Source organism: Pristis pectinata, chromosome 17 (assembly GCF_009764475.1).
Source record: "Pristis pectinata isolate sPriPec2 chromosome 17, sPriPec2.1.pri, whole genome shotgun sequence".
NCBI lineage: Eukaryota > Metazoa > Chordata > Chondrichthyes > Rhinopristiformes > Pristidae > Pristis > Pristis pectinata.
In genome coordinates, this window is record NC_067421.1 from 26,010,784 (window position 1) to 26,035,416 (window position 24,633).

The following is a 24,633-nucleotide window of genomic DNA, read 5'->3' on the forward strand; positions in this document are numbered from 1 at the left end:
GGTAATGGAGCAGTTATAGATGCAGATCAAGTCTAACCTGAGCTAGATGCTCCAACTCAAAGGAATTAGTAACAAAAATATTTTAAATGTTAACCATAGAGTAAGTTTACAGGAAAGCCAAAATTAGAGAGTGGCATTGAAGTGTATTCTTTGCCTCAATTCTCAGTTTGTTCCAAGATAGCCCCAGTGCTATAATTGATTTCAGAACTCCAAGGTCAAGGAAAAGAGTTTCCAGCTGGAAACTGTTGTAAATAGGATCAGGCTCATTTAGCACCAAATCTAATAAACAACAATACGAAAAATGCCACTTTTCTGTAACTACCAACTAGATACTCCCAGTGCAAAATTATGTTAATATCTGTGGAATTTACAAATATTTCAGGTATTCTGTATCTAAGCCAATCTCTTGATAATTATGCATTTCATCTCATTTATAGAGCTTTAGTGGCAATCCAGGCAGTGTATTAGTTTCACACAAGGGATTTCTGCACAATGCCACTACTGTACGTGACATAATACACGCTAGCTGGAAGAAAACTTTTAGCAACAGGGGTTGGAATGGCACTGCCTGAGAGCAAAACTAAGTTCCCTCATGATGGAAGACAGCAAAACTGAGTTGCTGCCAAATTAATAGATAAAGGCAACTGTGTTTAGCAGCTAGTCTTGGGAGGCTAGGTCTAGATCTGAACAGTGAAAGCTAATATTAAAGTGCAAGAAATGTACAACAAAGTGTTTGTGCAAGTGGAGGCTTAAGGATTAAATTCTACCCTCTGTAGCAAGTCTTTCTGGTGCATTGGGAAGGTAAAGTGGAAGCTGAAAGTAAAACTTAAAAACTTACAATAGACAAAAGATATTTAAGTAATATCCTTAAAAATAGAATTTAAAAGTACAGGAGCTGTCCATCGGAACTCAATCTTGCATTATACAAGGAACTGCCAAACAAAATAAGGACTTATCTGAACTATTTACTTACGGCATTACATAAGATTTTTAAAATCTTTTTGCCACTTTGCAAGCTTTCTTTTAGAAATAGATATAATTCTCAGATAAACCATGTCATATGAATATAAGGTGCAATTTTTCTTAATAAAACATCTGTGACATGCAAATATCTGATTAGTGGAATGACAAGTGCCACGTTGCTAAAGTTCACATCACTATAAAAATGCATAACAGTAACACTGCAACATCAGGAAGCAACCCGACAAACTGCTGGTGATTAAAGCCTGGAGAAAATTCATACCCCTGGTCTATATCAGTTCAATTGGAGAGGGACAAGAGAGCAGATATACAAACCAAATAGCAAGATGAAATGAAGTACTCCATTGTTCTACAAAGCAATGTTGTTACTGATGTAGTAAAATTAGCCCCAAGCAGCTAACAAATGTACATTAAATAGGCTAAGCAAAGGAGCATCTTCTGACTATATTTCTCTCATGTATTCAGACACATATTCAGTTACAAAGGAACAGGACATCTACATTGTTGTGCATGGCTACAAAACAGCACTTCTCACCACTTTTCTTCTGCCATCTTTTCCTCTTTCCACACATACTAATATGTTAATCCTGTTCTACTGTCTCCAAAATTTAATAATCCCATCAGGTTTTCAAAACTCACCAATCCAGCACTGTAATATCCTGGAAGATATTTCTCACAAATCTGAACCAGGCACCAAAAAGCTTGCTGCATAACGGAATAAGAAGACAAATCAGATACGTTAATACAGACAACAGCAGCAATATTGAAATAAGAGTACAAGTGCAGCATTAGGAAATGCTGGCCTATGTTGTCATAATCATTACATTGTCAAATTTATCAGATTTAGAGATGTGTGTTAGTTGACTCTTCCAGGTGAGCCTCAAGAAACGGGCAAATTGGACGAACAAAGACTTGGAACTATGAATGAAGAGCCAAAATGATGAGTTTCTGCATGCTAATAAAAGTTGAGAGAAAAAGAAATCATCTCTTCAGAAAATAACAATTAGCCCCTCAAGCCTGCTCTACTATTTAATGAAATCATCATCAATCTGTGATCCAACTTCACAACCCTACCTTCACCTCATCCTGATAGTCTTAACAACTATCAACTTTAGAGTTAAAATTAACTGATTTAACCTCAGTTGTTGTTTGCAGAGGAGAGTTCCTAACCTTCACTTGGAAATGTTTCCTAACCTCACCTGGGCTGTTTCTGACTTGTAAGTAATGATTCTCTAGTCTTAGATTCCCCTACCAGCAGAAGTCACAGGATTAATTTGGAAATTTTGACTAAATCACCACTTCGCTCTCAGCATATACAATCTCTGCTTGTAATTTAACTTTGAGTGCACATACGATTCCAGCAAATAAACATTACACTAACTCTGGTCAATATATATTTAAGGCATGGTGCCCAGCATTGACCACCACACTACAGTCTAGCCACAGGTTTATTAAACTGTTCATGTTGAACACTGATATTTCTCAGAAATCCTTTTTCAAGAGAAACTGAAGTCTGGCTATTGCAATGAAGGAATCATGCTGATGCACTGTGTCACTTTGAGGATAACAGAGAAATGCAAGGACAAAGCAGAAAACTCAACTGCAGACCTTAATTTCCTTTGCAAGATGAGAAGAGAGCACAATTACCAAAAACAAAAACCTTAATGATTGTAGGTACAGACAAAAAAATTTAAATGCAAGTTTCAAATTGTTGTACAAAACCCACTGTGGGAAGGATGAGAAATGTTAGAAATCTTATATCAAACCAAAAAAAATTAAATTACAAATGAAATAATTGTCCATAAACAGTATTTTGCTGAGCATTGAACATGTCTTTGACAAGTCTTACTGGGTAGACACAGATTGGTTTCCGTGCCAACATGTTTGGTAGTTCCTAACTGACTCACTTCCTTGAGATGTTTATTTATTTCTGAAATTGATATGTATTATTGTTTTGTGAACATGAAATTTGAACAAGTGAGGTCAATGTGAGACCATAAAATTTGCATTAGAAAGCATGGAACATCTGAAATGTGCCAAGCTATACACAAATATACATACATTAAAGTTGAGCACCTTGTGCATCTTTATACAAGAGAAAACAATGCTGCTTGTATATAGTACAAGGTGGCTGCCAGCTGTGGAACATCACACAAGTTTCAAACCATTTCGGAAAAGGGAATTGGAACCATAAATAATAAATACACCCCTCAACTTTTTAAATGTTTACTTCCTTTTCCACAGACTTAAAGGCACCATTTCCAGTTAGATCTTACACTCATAGTTGACGTTTCTCTGCAAGCAGAGACCAAAACTCACATGATAGGGAGATTCAACTCAACTTCTGAGTTTTTCCTTCCCTTCCTGTGGGGAAGTGCTAACCTCTACTTAGTGAAACACATGGCTGTGAAATTTCCCCATTTTGCATGCATTTTCAGCACTCAGACATCATTTTCTCCAAATAGACATTCCAAATTCAATTTAAACAAAAAGGGAAAAAAAACAGGAAGATCAATTACCTCAGCAGGCATATGCATTAGAAGGACAGCAGCTATGGGAGCCTGTGCCTGACAGTACCCCTCCTCTGGCCTGTAAATTGTGTACGCTTTTAGAATTCTATAAAGATCTTGTTGCCTTTAATAAAAAAAACAAACAAAAAAGATCAACTGAATTTTGAGACGACAAAGAAACAAAAAGGAAAATCAGCACTATTTTATATCTAAATTTGAGCCTGAGCATACCATTTTCCTCTTCCTTATACCATAATGTGAACACCCACAGATTCAATTTCCATTTTGGATACATGAAGTTAACAAATGAACACAGGTAGCATTGCTGTTTGTTAAGTTTACCTTGGAGCTCTCTCAATTTATAATTAAATGGTTCTATATACAGATTCTCAAATTCAGCTCAAACTCCCCTCAAGTTTAAGCCTTACAGTCACATTTCCATTTTTTTTAATTAAAAGGGATTCACTCATCAGCAACTTTTAGGAAATTACAAGTTATTAATAGTTTGATTTTACAATTTTCAAAGCTGATCAGTATATATTAATAACACAAAGAACCAATTTGAATGTGTTACTTAAAATGTTTGATCAAAGCAAATTAATGGATGTCCCAAGACAAAGGTACATCATAAACAGACACTATGAAAATGTGTGTTTTGGAAAAGGATACTGCATCTCCAATCCCTAAAGAGCACATTTTTGCTCTTGTTTGCAGTACTTTTGTTCTCACTGTTGTAGGTTCAAACAGTACTGCCACATCTTACTGTCAGATTTGCTATATGTGATGTACCAACACAGATGGATAGATTCAAGGTTTTAGGTTCACAGATAATTTTAGCACAGATTTCTTTTGGTTTTACAGGTTGAAATAAATCTTTTTTAATATTTAAAAATATGCACAAAGGATTTAATAAAAAAAGAATTGAGCATACCCATGGCCTCCTCTAGCAATAAACATCTCATGAAAAGGAAACTGCCGATGTAGGTCTCTTTCTATTACATCAAGCCACGTTGGATCTCCAGGTGACTGATCCATCTCCTAATAAACAGCAACCGTATCAGCAGACTTCATATTTTATTTTAATACAGCAGAAAGATGTTTCAAATTTTCTAATTGCATTAAATACAACACAGCAACATAAAAGAATAAAATATAAATAAATAATTTTAACAAAATAGAACTGCACTTAAGGAACTGAATACTTTGGAGGATTATACAAAATACAAACCAAGCCTATTTACTATGTTTTTATTCCATATCATCGGGTGCCTTTAATATAGAAAAGCAAAATGCTCACTTTGATTTGGATGATGACAATATGTTCAAGGACTGAAGAAGACAGAAGGGAGCCTACAGGTAATTATAATCAAGGGGGTATTTGAGGATGAGGACTGACAAGAGCAGTTTTGGCTTGGGGTAGAGTGGGTGGTGATGGTTCATGAGGAGGGGGTTATTATTAAGACATCTTATCCATAGAAAGATGCTTGGATTCTATTCTGGGACTTCCTGATTTAGCAAACCCCAGTCAGACCAATGACAGTACCACAAATGGACATTAATGATGTAGGTATTGGATAGAAAAATAAATAGGACTCCGTGTGAAATCACAGTAGTACAGTGGTTCAGTGGACAGTCTGCCAGCTCTCAATGCCAAGACTCAAATAGAAGGCACTTGATTAAGTTACTGAATGGTGATTTGGGTGGACTAAAGGTACCTTGAAACAGATAGTGATGTAAAGTCAACCAACTATTTAATAAGATAATTACCTTTAATACCAACAACCAATTCAAAATGTTTTCTGTTTATACTCACATCAAACTTCCCATGGTTCTGTTCCATTTTTACTTTACTCCCTGACAAATACTGCCAAGCTCGTCCACGCAATGAAGGCGGAATTCCCTTCTGACACCGCAGTTTCACCTGTGCCATAGAAATAGGAAACAAAAACAGTACAGACTCAATTTTCTGGATTTAACATGTGAGGTTTATCTTCCTTGTACTTTGACTTAACCACATGAGCTTTTAAATGTGGAGTGAATGCACTCAATACTTTTGACCTGAATTACCAACATCCTAAACTCTAGATCCAAAACTTCTAAGCTCCATTACTTTTACCTGTTTCTACTCTAAGCATACCACTTTCTCATATTATTCATAAAATTTTTCATCACACCACAAAAAAGTCATTTTCCCATCAAACCAAAACTAGCTTTTTACAAGACAAATCCAGTTGGTTAAAACTTTTTACTACCCTTTAAACAAAAAATACACCAAAGTTCCATTTTAAATTTACCTTCCAGTACTTTTTAAAAAAATTTCTGATGGTCTTAGTTGCATGCCTTATATTGAAGTATGCCTTATATTGAAGTAAATTTCTGTGTTCATCTCAAAGAGTAACACTTACAGCACCTTTAATGCAATAAAAGGTCCAAGAACTTCAGCAAAAAGTGCATCAACTTGCTTTTAAATGAAAACTATCTTCAGAAAATACAAGATGCTTTACAGGAGGATTATCTATGACATTTTGACAAAGACAAGCAAAACATTCAAAGTGGTACGCTTCGAGTAGAAAACAGGTAAAGGTAATGGAGTTTAGGATGTTGGTGAGTTTGACATCCAATGGTGGAGCAAGTTTGGCAACAAAGGTTACAGCTGGCAAAGCATCAAGACCTGTGATGGTACAGTTGCAAAGCATTTGAGATGTGGAAGAGTGAGATCACTGGAGTTTTAAAACAGGAATTAAAATTCAAGACACTTCTTTATTGGGAGCCGATGTTGATCAGCAGGTACAGAGATACTGGCTGAATAGAACTTAGTGCATTAAGCTGACTTTTGGACATTCTCATGTTTATACAAAGGAGATTAATGGATGATGGCAAGAGTATGGAAATAAACAATGTAGTAAGTAAAAATCATAGATGAGGGGTTCTATTTAATGAGATCACCTTTAATTTTCTGTTTAGACTAAAGTGTTTAAAGACCAAAAGTTTCATTTAATATCATTCTTACTACACTTTTGTGCGCTCACCAATGCAAGTGTCTTTATTTCAAAGCATGGCAACCAGCTTGGCACACAGTGCTACACATGCAGTTTAAACTGTCCTGTACAAAGCTTCAGTAAGACCTTACAGATTTGTAATGTTCTATGTATCCAGGTATATATTTTTTTAAAAAACAAAACAGACATTCACAAAATGAAAGCCTCATAATCCACAAGTCTACTATTGCCCTCACATCCCACTTGAATCTGAGCTAAATTTATAATATAATACTAACAATGCATAATTGTGTATATTTCAATTTTTGCACAATTGTTTAACTGACTGAATTTCCCTGAACACAGCTGGCTGCCTCACTCATATTTTAGTATTGCCTGCAAATTTAAACAAGCTTGCATGCAAGAAAGATGTAAATTAACTTAACTGCACAAAAGACAGTTCATAGTTTACACAAGATTACACTGCTCCTGGTACAAATAAATGTCTTACTAGATGTAATAAAAAATTTTTGTAGCAAAATTAAGATCTTGAAATCAAGCAAAGGAAATAACTGACCTTTGCAATTTACTTCATATGCAGACACTTAAAATAGTCTGTTTTCAATTAGTTTCTAAGTGAAGTCATAGGTTAGCAAGAGTCCAGTAAAATTCACGATTTGAGAATGCAACAGCAAAGGAACGGATTAATTCAGATGTTTTTCATTAAACACAAGGGAGGAAATAAAGCCTGATGATATAGCAACTTTTCTGCAACTGATGATTATCTTTGCAAAATTACATGTTACACAAAAAGGACCAAGGAATACATTCAGTATTCTCCAATGGCACTTGATATCCAAATAAGATAGACACAGTACTTAAATTCCAAACATTACCACAGGTACCCAAAAACTTTCTTTTTAAAATTCCCAAGTACCAGCATTTTGGATTTTCAAGTGAACTGTTATGATATTATCAGCTCAAGATGAACAATAAGACTTTCCATCTTCTCTTCATAAACCTCAAAATGACTTTGCAGGTTCATTACTTTGACGTTGAATTGGATCTCCAGTAACATACAAGGAAAATTTTTTGGGTATTTCCTAGTTGGAGCAAGCAGCTGGATTTTAAGATACTTTATGCTGAGTTGAATACATTTAATCCACCCCACATTCACAAGTTATTTTGCACTAAGCCAGATTAAAAAGTTACTTGGACACAAACTCATTCAACAATCAGAGCAAAGGTACTGTTGTCTGGGTGCAGTATACAAGTGTACAGGACTTCCTCTACATTTTCTGTACTAGAAGGGTCACCATTGCATTATGTCTCTGGACCCACCACCACAATATTATCATCCTCTCACATATCACTGTATTTCTCTTTGTGTTCCTGTCCTTGACCTTGAAGATAACATTTGTCCTAGAGGATATTTCCACACCTTCTTCGTACAGGGTAGAATGACTTTGTACCACACTGCTGTTAGTTGAGAGTTAGTGCCTACAATAGAGAATCTTGTTGCTGGCTCTTCCTATGTTTGTTTATTCAAGCAGCAACAGAAGAGAGCCTACAAGCACCATTTTGGCACCATGTCATGGATGCTATGCTACTTGAGGGAGTAGCAGAATAGCAACCTTGTGCTATGTTCTAATTGGAGCAGCAATGATGCCTGGGAGCAGGTATTTCAAAAGGGATCTTTAGAGATACAAGTGGACCTAACCATTTGCTCTGTACCAAGGTGTGGAAATATCCTCATGGGCAAATGCTATCAGAGGTCAAGGGCAAGAACACAGAACTGAGAATTGCGGTGATATGCGAGAGGAGAAAGATGATATCGTGGTGGTAGGTCCAGAGACACAAAACAATGGTGGATCTATCAGTACTGAGAACACATGGGATGTCTCAGATGTGGACATTGTTTTAAATCAGGTGCAAGAGATTTTGAGAGCTACAAGTTTGGTGTGAGAAACCAAAGAACAGAAGAAACAGTTGGCAAATACATGGCTGCTGAACATACTAGCAAGTATGGGCAATTTCCAGATTGTTTTAAATCAGCCATTGTGGGATCTCTTAGGATGTGCACTGACAGGTGAGAGAATTCAGGAAAAAATATTTAATATGGTCATTCTAACATCTGATGAGAGCTGCAAGATGGCCAACAGTATGGAGATTGCAACCTGGAGAAAGGTTCACTCAAGGAATGATGTGAGATGAAAGCACTGAACAAACTCACAGATTCTAATAGAAGTACATTCTTCTCTTTGGGGGGGGGGGGGGGGTGAAAATCAGTTTTCCTCTTTCCCCCCCAATTACTTTATTTCTATTGTCTCAACTGACTGAGCACTTAGCCAAGGGAACATTTTCTCCCCAATTAATACCTTATAATTTTGAATCCCTCTTAGGTCTCCACTGATCAAAGAACAATTCCAGCACCTCCAGTCTCTCTGAAATCCCTCAAGCCTGCAATCTTCCTTGTAAGTTTTACTCAAGGTCTTGATATACAACCAAAAATGGCTTGTCTATAATCTTATACACATTCCAGCTGATGTCTAAACAACAACTTAAGGTTTAATGACCTATGTTCAGATATTCATAGTGCTCTTATTTACAGTCCAACAAATATCCTGTGTGCTCTTTTGATTATTGCATCAACCTGTCCTGTCACCGTTAAAGATTTGCAAATATGCAGAATAGATTGGATTGCTTCTCCATGTTGTTCCTCTCAAACTGAGTCACTTAACTGCATTACATTTGCTTGACGTACACCCATTTCACCAGTCAGCTTTCTCCTGAATTCTGTTATGTGGCTCTTATTACCTTATAATCCTTTGTATTTTCCACATACTCAAACCATACACCATACCAAAGTCCAAGTCAGTTACTTATAAACAAGAGAACTGGTCCCAATACTAATTCTCAGGAAACCAGACTGTATTTCACTCCTATCAGAAAAACATCTTTTCATCGCTGGTCTCATCTCCTTATCCCTTAACAAACATGTACTCTACATGAGACTAAGGGAGCTAGGGCTTTACTCTTTGGAGAGGAGGATGATGAGAGGAGACATGATAGAGGTGTACAAAATATTAAGAGGAATAGATAGAGTGGACAGCCAGTAATGGGTGGGAAGTTCAAGGGAGATATCAGAGTAAGGTTTTTTTTAAACCCAGAGAGTGGTTGGGGCATGGAATGCGCTGCCTGGGGTGGTGGTGGAGGCAGGTACATTGGTCAAATTCAAGAGATTACGAGATAAACATATTGAGGAATTTAAAATAGAGGGATATGTGGGAATAGGGGTTAGATAGACTTAGGCGAGGTTTAAAGGTTGGCACAACATTGTGGGCCGACTGGCCTCTATTGTGCTGTACTGTTCTATATTCTATGTACTCCAGTTACCACTATCCCTTTACTCCATATGTTTATATATGGACATTTTCCAAAGCAGAATTCAAACCAGGAATTCCTTACTTCTTTAAACTAAGGTTTGATAATTACTGAAAGACAATGTTTCCACATCCCTTTCCTCAATCCACTTCCAAACTATGCAATAGTTTTTCTGACATTCTCCAAAATGATGCTACCCAATTAAAAATGCTGCACTAAAATATTTCATTCAACTGATTTAGGCAATCACTAACTACAAGTTCAAGTTTGAAATATTTGGAAATACCGATTACGAGACTGTTACAATGAAGACTTCCTTACAAATTTAGATGTACATTTTATAGCAATACTTCAAATCCAACAGTCAGCATTGTGTGTTATTTTGAGATACAAGGTCAAACATGTTATGTTTCCATGTTTCAAGAACTAAAAGGAACCTGGAAGGGGATATTGATAAGATGACAAAATGGACACAGTGTGGCTGATGGAGGTGGATAAACAGGAGACATCATATTTTGGGAAAGAGAATAAAAGCAAGAATTAACAGAGAGAAAACTGTGCAATAGGCAAAAGTCAAGGGATTTGTAGTTCAGGTTCAAAAAGATTTTATAATTACCTCCAGTGAAGAATGCAAAGCTGTGAGGTCCATTTTAGCCACACAGAGAAAATCAAAGTCTAAATGCAATTGTATATCTATAAGCAGCTGTGGTTAAAACAATCAGAAGATGAATGTGGTTAGTTGCACTGCACAAGCCGCCATCAACTGATACCAAATGTTTCCCCAACTAAGTCTCTTCCCTTTGAGCACCTTACTTTTCTTTGAGAATTCTCATCCACTTTGCACCACCCAACACACTAGGATTCACAAAGTTTCTAGTCACACAAACCTGTTGGTTATTTATTGACTAATAATACCTGCAGTAACTTCTAGATAATCTATTCTTAAAAATAAAATCTGAAGAGAAAAATTGAGAAGGTCAACCAATAAAGTGAAAAATTCTCTTCTAATGACTTATTCCACTTGAAATTCAAGCACGGTTTATAAAGGCGGTGCTACTTGCACTTAACCATAACTGAACAATTACTCAGGAAGGAAAACTATTTGGAAACTATGCACTGAAGGTTTATTTGAACTACACTGTACCAGTCTGCACATTTCCCAAATGTTCTGAAGCAATTTACCCAAAGATTCCTATCTCTCCTAAAGTAATGTGCAGAAAACTATTCCAAGTCTGGATTAGGTGAAGTGTAAAATACCAACAAAAAAAGGTTCCACCCACCAACAGATAACAAAAACACTGTTAGCTGTTAAACTTGGAAGATAAGAATTCTTGCAGGCAACAATTACTGAGTAAGAAAGGGCGTGATAAGTACTGGTTTCAGTCAGCCGGTATAAGAATGGACTTTAATATGTAGTTAAATTGAAAATTTTCAAAGTTCAAAATTAGATCTTGTGGAAATGGCACACATTTACAGACGTGGCTGTTAAAGATTTCCCATCTTACACTCATTAATCTGGACCTTGCATGTGAACAATTAACCCTTTTAATACTGAAACATTTCAAAATCTGTATCTGTTCTCTTCTTTTAAACAAGGGCATCAGATCTACCTTGAAATTATGCGTTAAACAAAAACTTAAGCTTCTAAATCACTGATTCTTTCAGAACAATTCCTGTTTCTAATTCCAAAATAATGGAAATCTATAGAGTCAAATATGTTTCCTAGCATGATTCTAAAATTAAATGTTTTTTTCCACAAATACACGCGATTTCTTTATTTGAAATGATATCCGTCTCTCATATCTGAGAGTTGATGTCTGATTATAGATTAAACAGATTTGAAAAAAATGTCAATTCGTTGTTCAAATAACCATTCAACATTGGTAAAATAGTAATCTAGGAATGTTAACAAGATAATTAAAAATCTTGAAAGAGGGTATTGTGTTCTACATTATGCACTTGGAAGCCAGGGAAAAGCGTTGAAGATGCTTGGATTGCAGAATTTTCTTCCACAATTAGTTGCTTGAAAGATTCCACTATTTTACACTAAAATACACCATAGTGTTGCTACCGAAAGGGTGCAGGTCCATTTGTAAAGCTTAAACACAGTTGTTACAAGTAATACAACATTCTAACTGGAGGTGGTCAATGGAAACTCAAATTTGGAGAACGTCATCCATACATCACAAAAGGATATTATTTCTTGAATTTGACCAACGTACCTGCCTCCACCACCACCCCAGGCAGTCCATTCCATGCCCCAACCACTCTCTGGGTGAAAAACCTCCCTCTGATATCTCCCTTGAACTTCCCACCCATTACTTTAAAGCCACGCCCTCTTGTATTGAGCATTGGTGCCCTGGGAAAGAGGCACTGGCTGTCTACTCTATCTATTCCTCTTAATATTTTGTATACCTCTATCATGTCTCCCCTCATCCTCCTCCTCTCCAAAGAGTAAAGCCCTAGCTCCCTTAGTCTCTCCTCATAATCCATACTCTCCAATCCAGGCAGCATCCTGGTAAATCTCCTCTGCACCCTTTCCAATGCTTCCACATCCTTCCTATAATGAGGTGACCAAAACTGGACACAGTACTCTAAGTGTGGTTTAACCAGAGTTTTACCTCGCGGCTCTTAAACTCGATCCCACGACTTATGAAAGCTAACATCCCATAAGCTTTCTTAACTACCCTATCTACCTGTGAGGCAACTTTCAGTGATCTGTGGATATGAACCCCCATATCCCTCTGCTCCTCCACACTACCCAGTATCCTACCATTCTATTTCATTTTAATAAACAGCACAAAACCAAATATAGGATTTATTGTGGATGTTTCACATAGTTACTGAAACAGCAGCACCCAAAACTCTCAATATTATAACAGATCAAGGAATCATTGGTATTGGTTTATTATTGTTACATGTACCAAGGTACAGTGAAAAGCTCATCTTCCATACTGTTCATACAGATCAATTCATTACACAGGGCATTGAGGTAATACAAGGTAAAACAATACAGAATGCAGAGTAAAATGTCATAGGTGCAGAGAAAGTGCAGTGCAGGTAGACAATAAAGGTGGAAGATCATAACGAGATAGGCACCGTATTGTACTAGGGAACCATTCAATAGTCTTACAACAGGGCTAGAACACAACCTCTTAACCAAAACTCTGGTAAATCTACAACATACATACTACTGAACCTCCAAACTACCTTACAAAATTTAGTTCTAGTCTTTATTTCGTACTTGCATCTTGGATCAGGGACCAAGTCTTGCTAGAATGGAGAAAGAAACTAACTAGAAAAGGCATTCCATTACAAGGGACCTGTATCCCGATGGCATGATACAAATGCAGACCTATAAATTTGTCATTAAGTAGTAACTTTAAGAATAAAATGTGAAGGCGTGTTTGCTTCTTCCAGTATCCCTTCCAAAAATTAGAGCACTTGAGACAGAAGCCCTGGTTTAAATGCAAATAGAGAATGAGTAAGAGACTTATAACACAAGGTGAAATTAGGCATAAAAATATATGAAGATAGAGGCAAAGTCTAAATGAGGCCAAAAACATGGAAAGGAATTCCATGGACACACAATGAAAGGAAACAGTTTTCAGGGTTTTCAAAATATGCAAACTAAAGAACATCCTGTGTTGTAGACAAATATCCACCAGAAAGTATATTCTGTAATTTTGCTTTTTTTTAAAAAGTAGGATTTAAAATAATATTTGGCTTCAAGCATCACTGCTCATTGCACCAGCTCATTACACCGTATTTTCAGTTTCCAAGAAAGACTGCAAGGTCTGAGGCAGCTTGCCCAGTTTTTATATAAAAAATAACTTTCCCAAGGGGGGAGGGGATATTCAGTAATATTAAACTCCCTCCAATCCAGGCCAAAAAGAAAACAAATCTCATAATCACAACAGAATTTCTTCATGTAAATCAGTGGTAGTCTGAAGCCTTAGTGACAACACTACCAGCTCCGATTTTCCTTCCAATTGGAAATTATCCCATCATGGAAAGTTCCTTCATTGTTGTCAGATTAGTATAATGATATCTCTATTTAACAGCACTATAGGAACAACAGGTTAGTAAGTGCATCTTCACAAGGACTGTGGCAGCTCAAGGTGAAAGTTCACAATCACTTCTCCAAAACAACTTGGAGATGGGCATTAATTGCTGGCCTTGCTGGTGACAGCCATAGCAATGCAGGAGTGAAAAATGTAACTCAAGCAAGCAGTCTCTTTTTCTCTTTCTCTAATGGAAAACAGAGACTAGTGAAAAATGAAACTAAATTATATGGCTTAGAAGTGTTTTTCTGGATACTTACACCATCTGTAAGTGTAGGAAAATTGCTTGGAGACAAATGGACATCACAATAAAAAGGAGAGCAATGTCCAACAGCTGCTCTCCAATTTTTATATTCCAACTGGAGACCAGGTCTCCCACAGTGCTATGAGCCATGCCCTTAAATGGAATGCCTCAGACAAACAAAACACAATCTAGCTTCCATTACTAAAAACAGCCACATCATTCCAACTGCAGATATCTAGAGCTGGACTTTTTAGAACAGCTTTTTCCTGAAAATGGTAGTTCATGCAAGAGGATAGTTTTACGGTCAGCTTGCCCTACCTCAGTTTGAGACTACACAATGTGACCTTGCACCTATATCAGCCCATTTACCTAGAGTGTATACCAATACTCTTTAAAGTGGAATACTTGATAAAGTTGTATAACAGGACAGAAATTCACATATAGCAGCTCATGTCAATGGTAATTATTATATCCATATCACACTTTCATGGAGATAAGTAACTGTGCAATTGATAATAGTCAAAAGAAATTACTTTGAAAAGCTTGAACCATAAAAGACCTGCATCACCATGGCTCAAGGCTGCCTCTATGTAATGGTGATGCATTGGCTGTACATGAAGCATATCTGGACATTCAAATGCAACAAATAGTTTGAGCCAGAGAAGTTTGATAAAGCTAATATGCAAAACGACAATATTACTGCACTCTAAACAGTCTCTCACGATGGGAGCGGTATGTGACCAAGCATTTAGTTCCATTCAGTGGCAAATTTGAACAAACCAGAAAGATCACCAAGAAAGAGTAGATAGCAATGTAAAACAATTATGAAGATGGTACATTTTCAAACAGTTTCTAGATAACTGAAGATAATTTTCAAGTGAAAATTACAAAAACTGCAAGTCCTGGAAATACAAAATAAAACCAGAAAATCATGGGAGCATTCAGTATATCTGGCAGCTTTTCTGGAAAGAGAAAGAATTAATGTTTCAGGTCAAAGACCTTTCATCAGAACTGGGAGGAAAAGAAAACAAGTTAACTTTAAGTTGCAGCGAGAGTGGGGGGAGGGGCCAGATAGGATAAAGGGAATCACTCTGCTAGGGCAAGGCCTGCGTTACCATGGTGAAGGCTGTTGAAGTTATCTGGCTGAGGGACACAGAGAATATGAATAAGGGAATGTATGTTAGTTGTTTTTTTTATTTACAGGGTGGTAGGAAATGCCTAAAAGGTTAGGCCGTGCTGGTAGAGTCCAACATTCCAGGTCAATCACACCAAGATTTCTTAGCCGGAATATTATGTTGGAGAATGGCAGAAATAGAGAGGCACAATTCTGGCCCAGTATAGGATAGGAATTCCTATTCATTTAAATAAGGATTTCCAGCCTAGAATTCAGGAGGAATTTGCTTTTTCTGTTTTATTTCAATGCTTTAAATCATTTTAATGTTTGAATGTGTTTCAGTGAATTTTCATTTTAAAATGTTCAATAATTTTATTTGAAGCAACTTTAGCAGTTTTTAAATTCTTTGTAATATCAGGTGTTCAAAACTATTGCAAAGCCTTGAGGGAATGAAAGGCTCTGCCTGAGCCTCATCTCCTGTCAAAGGTCTCAGCATTGTGCCACCCTAGACTAGATTAAGCCTTGCTGGACACCTCCCGGGTAAGAGAGTGTCAGCTTCTTCTGACCTCCATATCTGGCCCAGGTAGTGTGGGTAGCAGAGAGCAGGAGGGTGGTGAAGAGGAGGTACGGACAGTACTGGGAACTCATATCCAGCTGTATTTAGCCCATGTGGATCTCCCAATTATCTGGAATATTTAGAGAAACTACTTTCCTGTGCGAATTCTTTAATATATTTGGATGCTTAACCAACTTACTGACAACACTAATGCTGGATATCAGAGATCCAATTGAATCATATTTGATAACAGCAGACACCAATAAAGGTCAAGTTCCTTTTACAAGGGTTGCTAGATCTTTGTTTGTAACCTTGATCAGTAAAAAGATTTGCTACTTTGCCATTGACTGCCATATCTGTGCTACTGTATTTGCAGATCGAATTTTATACAGTGTTGAATCGAAAGCATTCAAGTAATTGACTTTCCATTTTCCTTTTTACATGCTTGCTTAATATTGAAGGGAAAAAATTCATCAGAATTGTATTCATTAGTTTATCATCCTACCACCTATCCATTCTGCAGATTAGCACACTATTACTGTTCGACATTGAGCCATCTGAAGAAAAAAAACATTTTTATAAAGTATCTATAGCAGGTCACAATGTAAAGCCATATTAGGCCCACTAAAAATTTGAGTTATTTAATACAATTCATTTACAAAATGGTTCAACAATCTTTAAAAACAGATTGAGCTATACAATTGAGGATAATTCCATTCTTTCAGTCCAGCTTAGCAACCATGGCTACAAACGACTAAACTCTGGCCAAGTTACACATCTGGTGAAAATAATTTATTTTCAACCAATATTTAATTTTGCTAGCTGACAATCTGGGTAGTTCTTCTTCCCTCCTCAAAGTATGGAGAGCTCTTTTAGCTTCTAGGTGAAACATATTGTACTTCCAACATACAAAGTAATAACAATTCAAAGTACAACTCTGAAACACAAGTTGCACTTTACTGTATGACATCTCTTTACAATGGAAAATTGGTACACTGGATAATTGTAAAAAATCACCAAACCAGAAGCAAATGAATCACAAACGCCTGAAACTCAAGTAGTAAATTAAGCAGTATTCACCAAGAGAATGGCACCATACAAACAGGCAAGGAACACATTAAAAGTAATGATCAGTGAGTTGTGCTGAAGTCATATCCCCCAATAGCAGCTACTGTGTCTGTGAAGGCACATGAATCCAATTGCCAGATATCCTACAAAAAGTTATCTTCCATGTAATCAGACCAGGAGCCTACAGATTTGTGATGATTCAGCACATATCAGCCAACAGTGAAGCTCTGACTAGGTTCATTATTCTTGAATTTAATGCACAAGGAGATAAACCATTACAATTCCTACTCCTAATTTACATTAATGATGCCACCTCAAGTTATTTAATCATGTGAAATAGAGAAGAACAGCTATTCTTCCATGTCGCTCCCCATCCCCAAGTTGAGTGGCCAAGAAACCCTAGGGCCAGTTGGTAGCTGATATTAATAGAAATATCACCAAACACTAGTCAGAGTTCCGGAAACTACATTTTTTGAAAATTTTAAAATGTGGAAGACCAAGTACATCTCCATTTAAAAACCTGAAAAAAAATTAAATTGTTCATAAGTACCTAAACACAATTCCCATTTACAATGCAGCGTCATAGGCTTAGTAACATGTTGCTTTTAAATCTTAAACAATGTATGATGCAGTTCCCAAACAGATGAGAAAGGAAAAAGATGTCAGAAGTGATACTATTCTCAGGTCTTCATTTTTTTGAAAAATCAAATCTTAAAATTGTTACTTTGACTTTTAAACAGGGTTTACTGTACTTAACAAGGTTTTTAAAAGTCTATTATAAAAATTGAACCCCTTGTAGTATCATGGCAACAGAAGATGAGATAGATGCTATTTCTTCTTTCACAAAAATTTGTATAAATTTCTGGAATACTCTAAGCAGGCATGATTGGCATATATCAAAAACAGGGAAGCAATTTTTCTTTGTCATTATGTAGCAGAGTCTCATTTTAAAATATTAATGCTCAGAATCAAGATTTAACTAAAAAGGCCCAAATTTATTAAATCTATCCTTGAGCAGAATAAGGAAACAACTGATAGTTTAAGAAAAGTGTGCAGGTGGTAATAAGTATGCTTTAAAAAGAATTGAAGTATAATAAGATTTGCTATATTTATATCAGACAATTTATTACCCTGGTCTGTCAGTCAGCAACAATGCAGTATTCACCCCAATACCAGTCTTACCTTCTTGTGCTTTTTGGCCATCCACTTATCCCAGTTGTTCAGCATGTCCAGCCATTTGGATTCCCGTTGTCGAAGTACCTCAGGTGGTATTTCAGGTTGCCTGGAAATAATTTACATGTTATTCTTAAGACTGGAAGTTCACTTTTAAAGATTGCAACTAAGTGACTAGATAACTATACAAAAATTACCAGAAAGGATATAAATAAGCCTAAGCACATCCAAAAGGACTTTAAAAATGCAATACATAATGCATTGATATGAAAGCCTAAACTAATAATAGATGTAAATTTTCAATTTTGAAAGCAGGTTCAAAAGAAAAAACATTAAACACTTATCCCATATCTCAAGCTTCAAAGTATTGCACATTTAAAAAGCACCATTTTGGTACATGATCTTATGTCAGCAAACATGATAGCTATTTTATAGAGCCAGGATCTTATGAATGACCAGTTTTTGACAGCATTGCTAGAAGACATTGGAACAATAGCTCAGCATTTAAGAGTTCCACAGATCCATTAATGGTATCTGAAACAGGCAGATAAAGCCCATTTTCCCATGACTCCTGTTAAGAACAGCAGCTCTAACATTCAACAGTAGCCCTCCTTCGTACAGAAATACTTCAAAAGATGCAAGGAAAATATTAAACACATAAGCACTCAATATTTTGCACCACTATTTAAAAATATCTCCAACCTATTTGCCAATATAAATCAGTTCAGCTCCATGTGCCCAGACATCTATTGACAGCCAATTTCACCTTGCAAGTGGTTCCATTCTACCTCATCTATTGATCTGGGCCACTCCCCAGGTCCAATGAAATATCACCGACTTTACTGCAAAGGAGACAACCGTTCAGTACATAATGCACCACTCACTTTTAAATACAAGCTCTTTAATGTTCATGCATTTCTCAGCACTTACCCATATACTCTTATATTCTTCTTCTCAAATGCTTATCAATTCTTTGAAAAGAATAAGCCTCATTGGCCTACTAAAGCAACAATTTTCCATTTCCTCCATCGTTCTTTTGGTTTTAGTCCAAAGCCCATGCACTTATGTATCAAATCAGTGGAAATAATCCTGTGCAATGCTGAAGCAACATGGGATGCTTTCCTACATTAGAATTTGCATTTAGATGGCACCTTTGGTTTTTAAATACGAAGGCTTTGTTCATTTTCTTTTATAGCGAAGAGATCAGAATCCTTCATTAATGTAATCCAGTATTACTGTAGTATATCACCACCAACCCTTTGTGATTGCTTTATTACCTTTCATACAATACGCCCAGAATTGTGACCTAACTAATGTCTAGAACAAATCCAACCCATTTTTTCCCCCCCCCCCCCCCACCTCCCAAATGACATTTCTCACAGATGCAAGTCAGGAATCCAAGTTGACAGTGAAAGGAGTCTATGATATCTATCTCCATTACTTCAAAATCCCTGATCATATGAGAAAAATTGCTTTAATGGTGGATTTTCCCCCCAAAATTAGAAATATTGTGTTGGACCAATGTTTAAGTAGTTCCTTGCTTTCCATCCACATTAGAAAACTTTGCTCCAATCCTCCACAAAAGATTTTTCAGGAAATATGCTATAGGCCATTAACTAAGAATGTAAATTGTTGGTACTGCATGGACTAATGCGTGTTGGGGGAAATGGAAAGAGACGAATAATTCTGCCTTTTGCTTCAATGATTATCGTTGCATTTAGTACTACCTATCATATACTATTATAAGCAATGTGTTTGGAAATTGTGTCATAGTACAGGTGAAATAGGAAATAGTCAGAACTCAAAAGATTACATTTATTTCTAGATCTCAATGCACTAGTTTCAAATTAGTTCTCTCATTGGGTGCTTTTAGTCTTTTGGCCTCACATTTTAAACTGAGCAAATAAAAAGAGCTATGTAAAAGTGCAGTCAGGAAGTACAACTGCTAGGGTTCATCCAGTCATGACTTCTATTGACCATTTCTAACAGCAACACTTGAAATTTGTTTCTCACCTGCTTTGTTGGGCTTTAAATTCCACTCCTAATGTAACTAGATAACATACATTGTCTTGTATTTTCATATGCCATTGAGATACAGAAGAATGCATGAGTATCACTATTTTGGAATTGCATCCCACTTTATAAAATTGCTGGCACCACTTTTTCCAAAATGGGTTTGACATTCAGAAATACTAGTTAAGGTGCAATGCAAAAAAGTCAGATTTTAATATTTAAGCGAAAATAAAATGATCGCTTGTGAAATTTCCTTCCGAACCTTAAACTACGTTTATTTTCAAGAAGACAATTACATTTGAGGGACAGTGGTTTACAACAAATTTTAATCACACTTAACTGTTAGCTAAAGCAAGGATGTGCTGCATTTGAACAGGATGTCATAGCAGTTGTTGGCCTACAGAGAAAATACTAGCCATTTCCTTTGCAGCATCATAAAATACCATTTAACCACAAGCTGAAATTTAAACAGAGTACAAATTTAAAACCCATTACTATTTTACTGAGATCTACTAATGTTCTGGTTGAACGTTTATAGGACTATAAAAAATAATTCCCTGACTTGGCTGAATAACTGCCTCAGGTGAATAGTATTGTGTTCTCTTTACCCAAACCAAAACTGCAGTGATTTAAATCAATCCAGCACCTTCGTTTTTAAAGCAAATCTGGCACTGGATTAATTAATTGACCTCTGGCATCCAGATAAGTTAGCAACTAATTAATGAGCACAGCTGCTTACTGATAAAGAAGTGAATGGGTATACCCGGCACTCAGGTTATGATTCTTTACAGATACTGGCTTGCAGAATTAGTTTAATTCAATGATTTCAGTCATAAGATTTATTAGTGAGCTGTGCTGAAAACTGTTGAGGGTTGGCCAATGGTAGTCCTTTGCCTATTGAGGACCAGAATAACTCAACCTTGCCACAAGTTTATTGATTTGGATAAGTGGGAGCTGTCCTTTTAGCAAGATCACCACAATATCTCATCAAGTAATTATTCACAATATCCTCTGGTACCTTGCTTAGTACCAAGGTTGCATTCCCAGGAATAAGCACACTAATGGAGTCAGAGATGCATTACTGACAGTGCAGGTCTGTCCTTCCTGCTGCTATGCTCAGAAGACTCGGCCGTCAATTGTTACTCCCACAACTGTTTAAGTGATCTCATTACCACATGGTTCAGTGTGGAGCCAATGAAGCAGTGTGCAAAGGCTGCCTGCGAGTGTGGGGGCAAGTCATGCCACCTATGCAGCACAGCAAGTGTGGGCCATTGCTGCAGACTAACAGCACCCACTTCTGTTTGCAGAAAGCCCACATCATACTCATCTGTCTCCCTTTCTCTGTTTGGCTAGACAGTCCAATGCTGATCACTGGCTCCCGAGGAGTCTGAAAATGAATTCTAAAAATATCAGAATGACTCAGAACAACAAGTATTTCTTTATTATACTTGGAGCATACAATCTATTCTGCTTATCAATAATTTTTTTCAGTGTGTTAATAAATTGAAAGCAAAACACAAACTCCAATCAAAAGTAAAAAAAATAGATCATTACCAAACAGATAACAAAGACATTAATAAAATACTTTTGTTTGAGACAGACAAAAGCTGACCATTTCATTTCTAATTTCCAAAAACATATAGCAAGATTGAAAAGTGCACAACCTTAGCAGTTAAAACCAGAATTGAAAATCGAAAAACTAGATGAGGTCAGATGCCATCTTCAGTTGCTTCCAGAAGCGTCAAAAGAGACCTTAAGACAAAAATAATTCCAGTAGTTTAAAATAATTGAAATAAATTTTTCTCAACACACTGAAAACATTTCTCAAGTAACTCCAGTGGCCAAGAGTATTACAACTTCTCTCCAGCTGATACCACCTAACAAAGTAGAGGCTGAAGTTAGGATCTCTCGATGTACAAGGCTGAATTAAGACACTGGTTAAATTCAAAGGTTCATAGAGAAATACAGCGAGGAAATAGGCACTGAAGTTCACTAAGTCCATGCCAACCATCAACTACCTACGTGCACTAATCCTACATTAATTTTTTTAAAATTCTTTCCACATTCTCATCAATTCCTCCCCAATTCTACCACTCACTGACATACTAGAAGCAATTTACAGTGGCCATTTAATCAAACAACCTACACATCATTGGGATGTGGGAAGAAACCAGGGACCTGGGGAAACCCCACAGAGTCGCAGGGAGAACACACAAACTCCATACTGACAGCACCGAAGATCAGGATCAAACCCAGGTCACTGAGGCAGTGGCTCCACTAGCTGTGCCACTGTACCGCCCAAGGTAGGTCAGTCTTTTCTATGATGTTGATAGACAGGCATTTGGAGTTAAAAATTTATAGTTCAGACTACATTTTCTACTCCTTTAGACATGAAGGCTATTATCAGGCAAGAGTCTTATTTGGCTGCTTCCACTTAAATCTCCACGTACCACTCAAGTTGCTTTTAAAAAGTGTACAATAAGAAACAACTTTCAACAAGCAGTCACTTCCTCGTACACCATCCCTTGCATTCATGAGGAGGTGACCATTAAATAAGATACATTATTGAATATTTGACCTATTCTGTTCCAGAAATAGGTTTCAGAATATTCTAGCAAAAATGCACTGGATCAGGTCATAGAAAAGTGAGGTTTGAGAACTTCACTATTTAAATATATAATACAAACAGAAAATCTTATGAATAAAAGTACCCTTCTGGATTTAACATTCAAAAGGTTTCAGACCATGATTAAAGATTAGGCAGTTTTGCATTGTCAATTAAAAATAATGGGAGAGGTATGTATTATTTTACCCAGGTATCCAACAAGATGGAGATATTTACAGAAAATAATTATGCAAAAACACAAGTGCCCTAATTTTTTTTTTAATGTTTGTAATAACTTTCCACTTTTTACTTTGACTCAGTCCTTTATGGGTTGACACTGAGCCACTTAGCAGCAACACTTAGGGATGTAATGTGACCAGACCTCAAGGACACTGACAATACAACTTCCTTTGCTTCACAGACCACTGGCTTGGAAATCCTTGGAGAAGCTTTTTTGTCTGTGCACTCTTTTTGGAGTGGAGCATGACTTAATACCCAGCCACCCAAAAAAGGACAGTTAAGAAACCTCATTAGGGTTTGCACATCAGGCATTTGGAGTTACAAATTTACAGTTCAGACTAGTGAGTGGAAGCAAAATGTGGAAAGTTATTACAAACATTTTTTTTTAAATTACAACAGGTTGTGTCTTTATTTACCCCAAATACCACCCCCCTCCCCCCCATCTTGTTGGATACCTGGGCAAATTACATAAACACAAAGTTCATAAAATTTATTTCCAACACTTAACTCCACAGCCATCTCCCCAAATCACAGCACTGACCCCAATAACCCCCCTCCCCACCACTTAGTCCAATTGCACCACGAAGCCTCAGTAAAATTGGACTGCCAAATGGTAGGGGCTGTCCACTGTCATGAAGACCGATTCTAACTCCTGACAATGGTGCAAGGATTCACCATACTAGTCTGACTTATCACCTTCCAAGCAGAAAGGCAGCGTGTATTGTCATTTACTCCAGTAACTGCTGGTAAGTGGATCAGACAATCCAGCCCATTCTCTTTTGCAAGTTGCAATTAAAAACTAAAATGCACACTCTTTTTTTCCATGCATCACTCCCCTTCAAAACCAGATTTTGAACTGATTGAGATAAATATGAGATTACAGGTGCTGGATCTGGAGCAAAAAACAAACTGCTGGAGGAACTCAGCAGGTTAGACAGCATCTGTAGAGCCAGGGGGATGGTTGACATTTGATGCAGGGTCTCCAACCAAAACATTGACTATCCTTTTGCCTCTATAGATGCTGCATGATCCATTGAGTTCCTCCAGTGTTTTTACGCTCATTAAAATGAACTCTCATTCTAAAACACACAAGTTAATTAGGAATAAAGCATTAATCCATCTGAAATTGATAAGCATTTCTAGGAGATAACCTCACTTGCTGCTTTTGTGAAATGAAGAGGGAACACCATGGATGAAGATTTTGGTAACATGGGGTTGGAGGGAGTATCAATGAAGCATTATGCAGGTTCAAAAGGCAACTCTGGGTCAAGTTTTGGCCGAAATAATGGCCAGGAGATGGTAACAGATAACATGTCTAGTGGTCTCAATGGAGAAAACTACAACTTATTTGCAACTAGATATCGGAACCAATAGGATTCCTCTCTCCAGACTATTTTTGTGTGTGGCTACAACTTTATCGGTAAGTCCAAGAGTGGCACTGTGCTTATAGCCAAGAATGGTGTTTGGCCTGCAGAGTCAAATGCTAGTGATCTGGAACAGGCAGGGATATAGAGGAGGAAAAAAAAGATGAAATAAAGTTTCCAAAGCCTCAACTTCGAAAGCTAGAAGTCAAATATTGCAAGTTTAAGTTAACTGAACAACTACCTGAAATAAAAGTTATCATTTTTTTTGACCAAAAGGCTTTCCTGTTTAATTTAACATACTAAGTAAGGGAACAGAAATTGAGCATGTAATGGAATGAA

The 24,633-nt window shown here is 36.9% G+C and overlaps 1 protein-coding gene across 3 annotated transcripts in view; it reads right to left on the minus strand.

The window, feature by feature from the left end:
- tbc1d10ab (TBC1 domain family, member 10Ab) overlaps positions 1 to 24,633 on the minus strand; it is a 54,161-nt gene that overhangs the window by 15,000 nt on the left and 14,528 nt on the right. For 2 of the 3 annotated variants that reach the window (XM_052032423.1, XM_052032424.1), the window contains exons 2-6: positions 18,082 to 18,181; positions 5,305 to 5,412; positions 4,423 to 4,529; positions 3,501 to 3,615; positions 1,621 to 1,686 (exon numbers count right to left, since the gene is read on the minus strand). In XM_052032423.1, the coding sequence (XP_051888383.1) occupies positions 1,621 to 1,686; positions 3,501 to 3,615; positions 4,423 to 4,529; positions 5,305 to 5,412; positions 18,082 to 18,181 (496 nt within the window). Of the gene's footprint in view, positions 1 to 1,620; positions 1,687 to 3,500; positions 3,616 to 4,422; positions 4,530 to 5,304; positions 5,413 to 18,081; positions 18,182 to 21,749; positions 21,832 to 24,633 lie in introns of those variants that run through there. The other variant, XM_052032425.1, reaches the window with a different exon arrangement.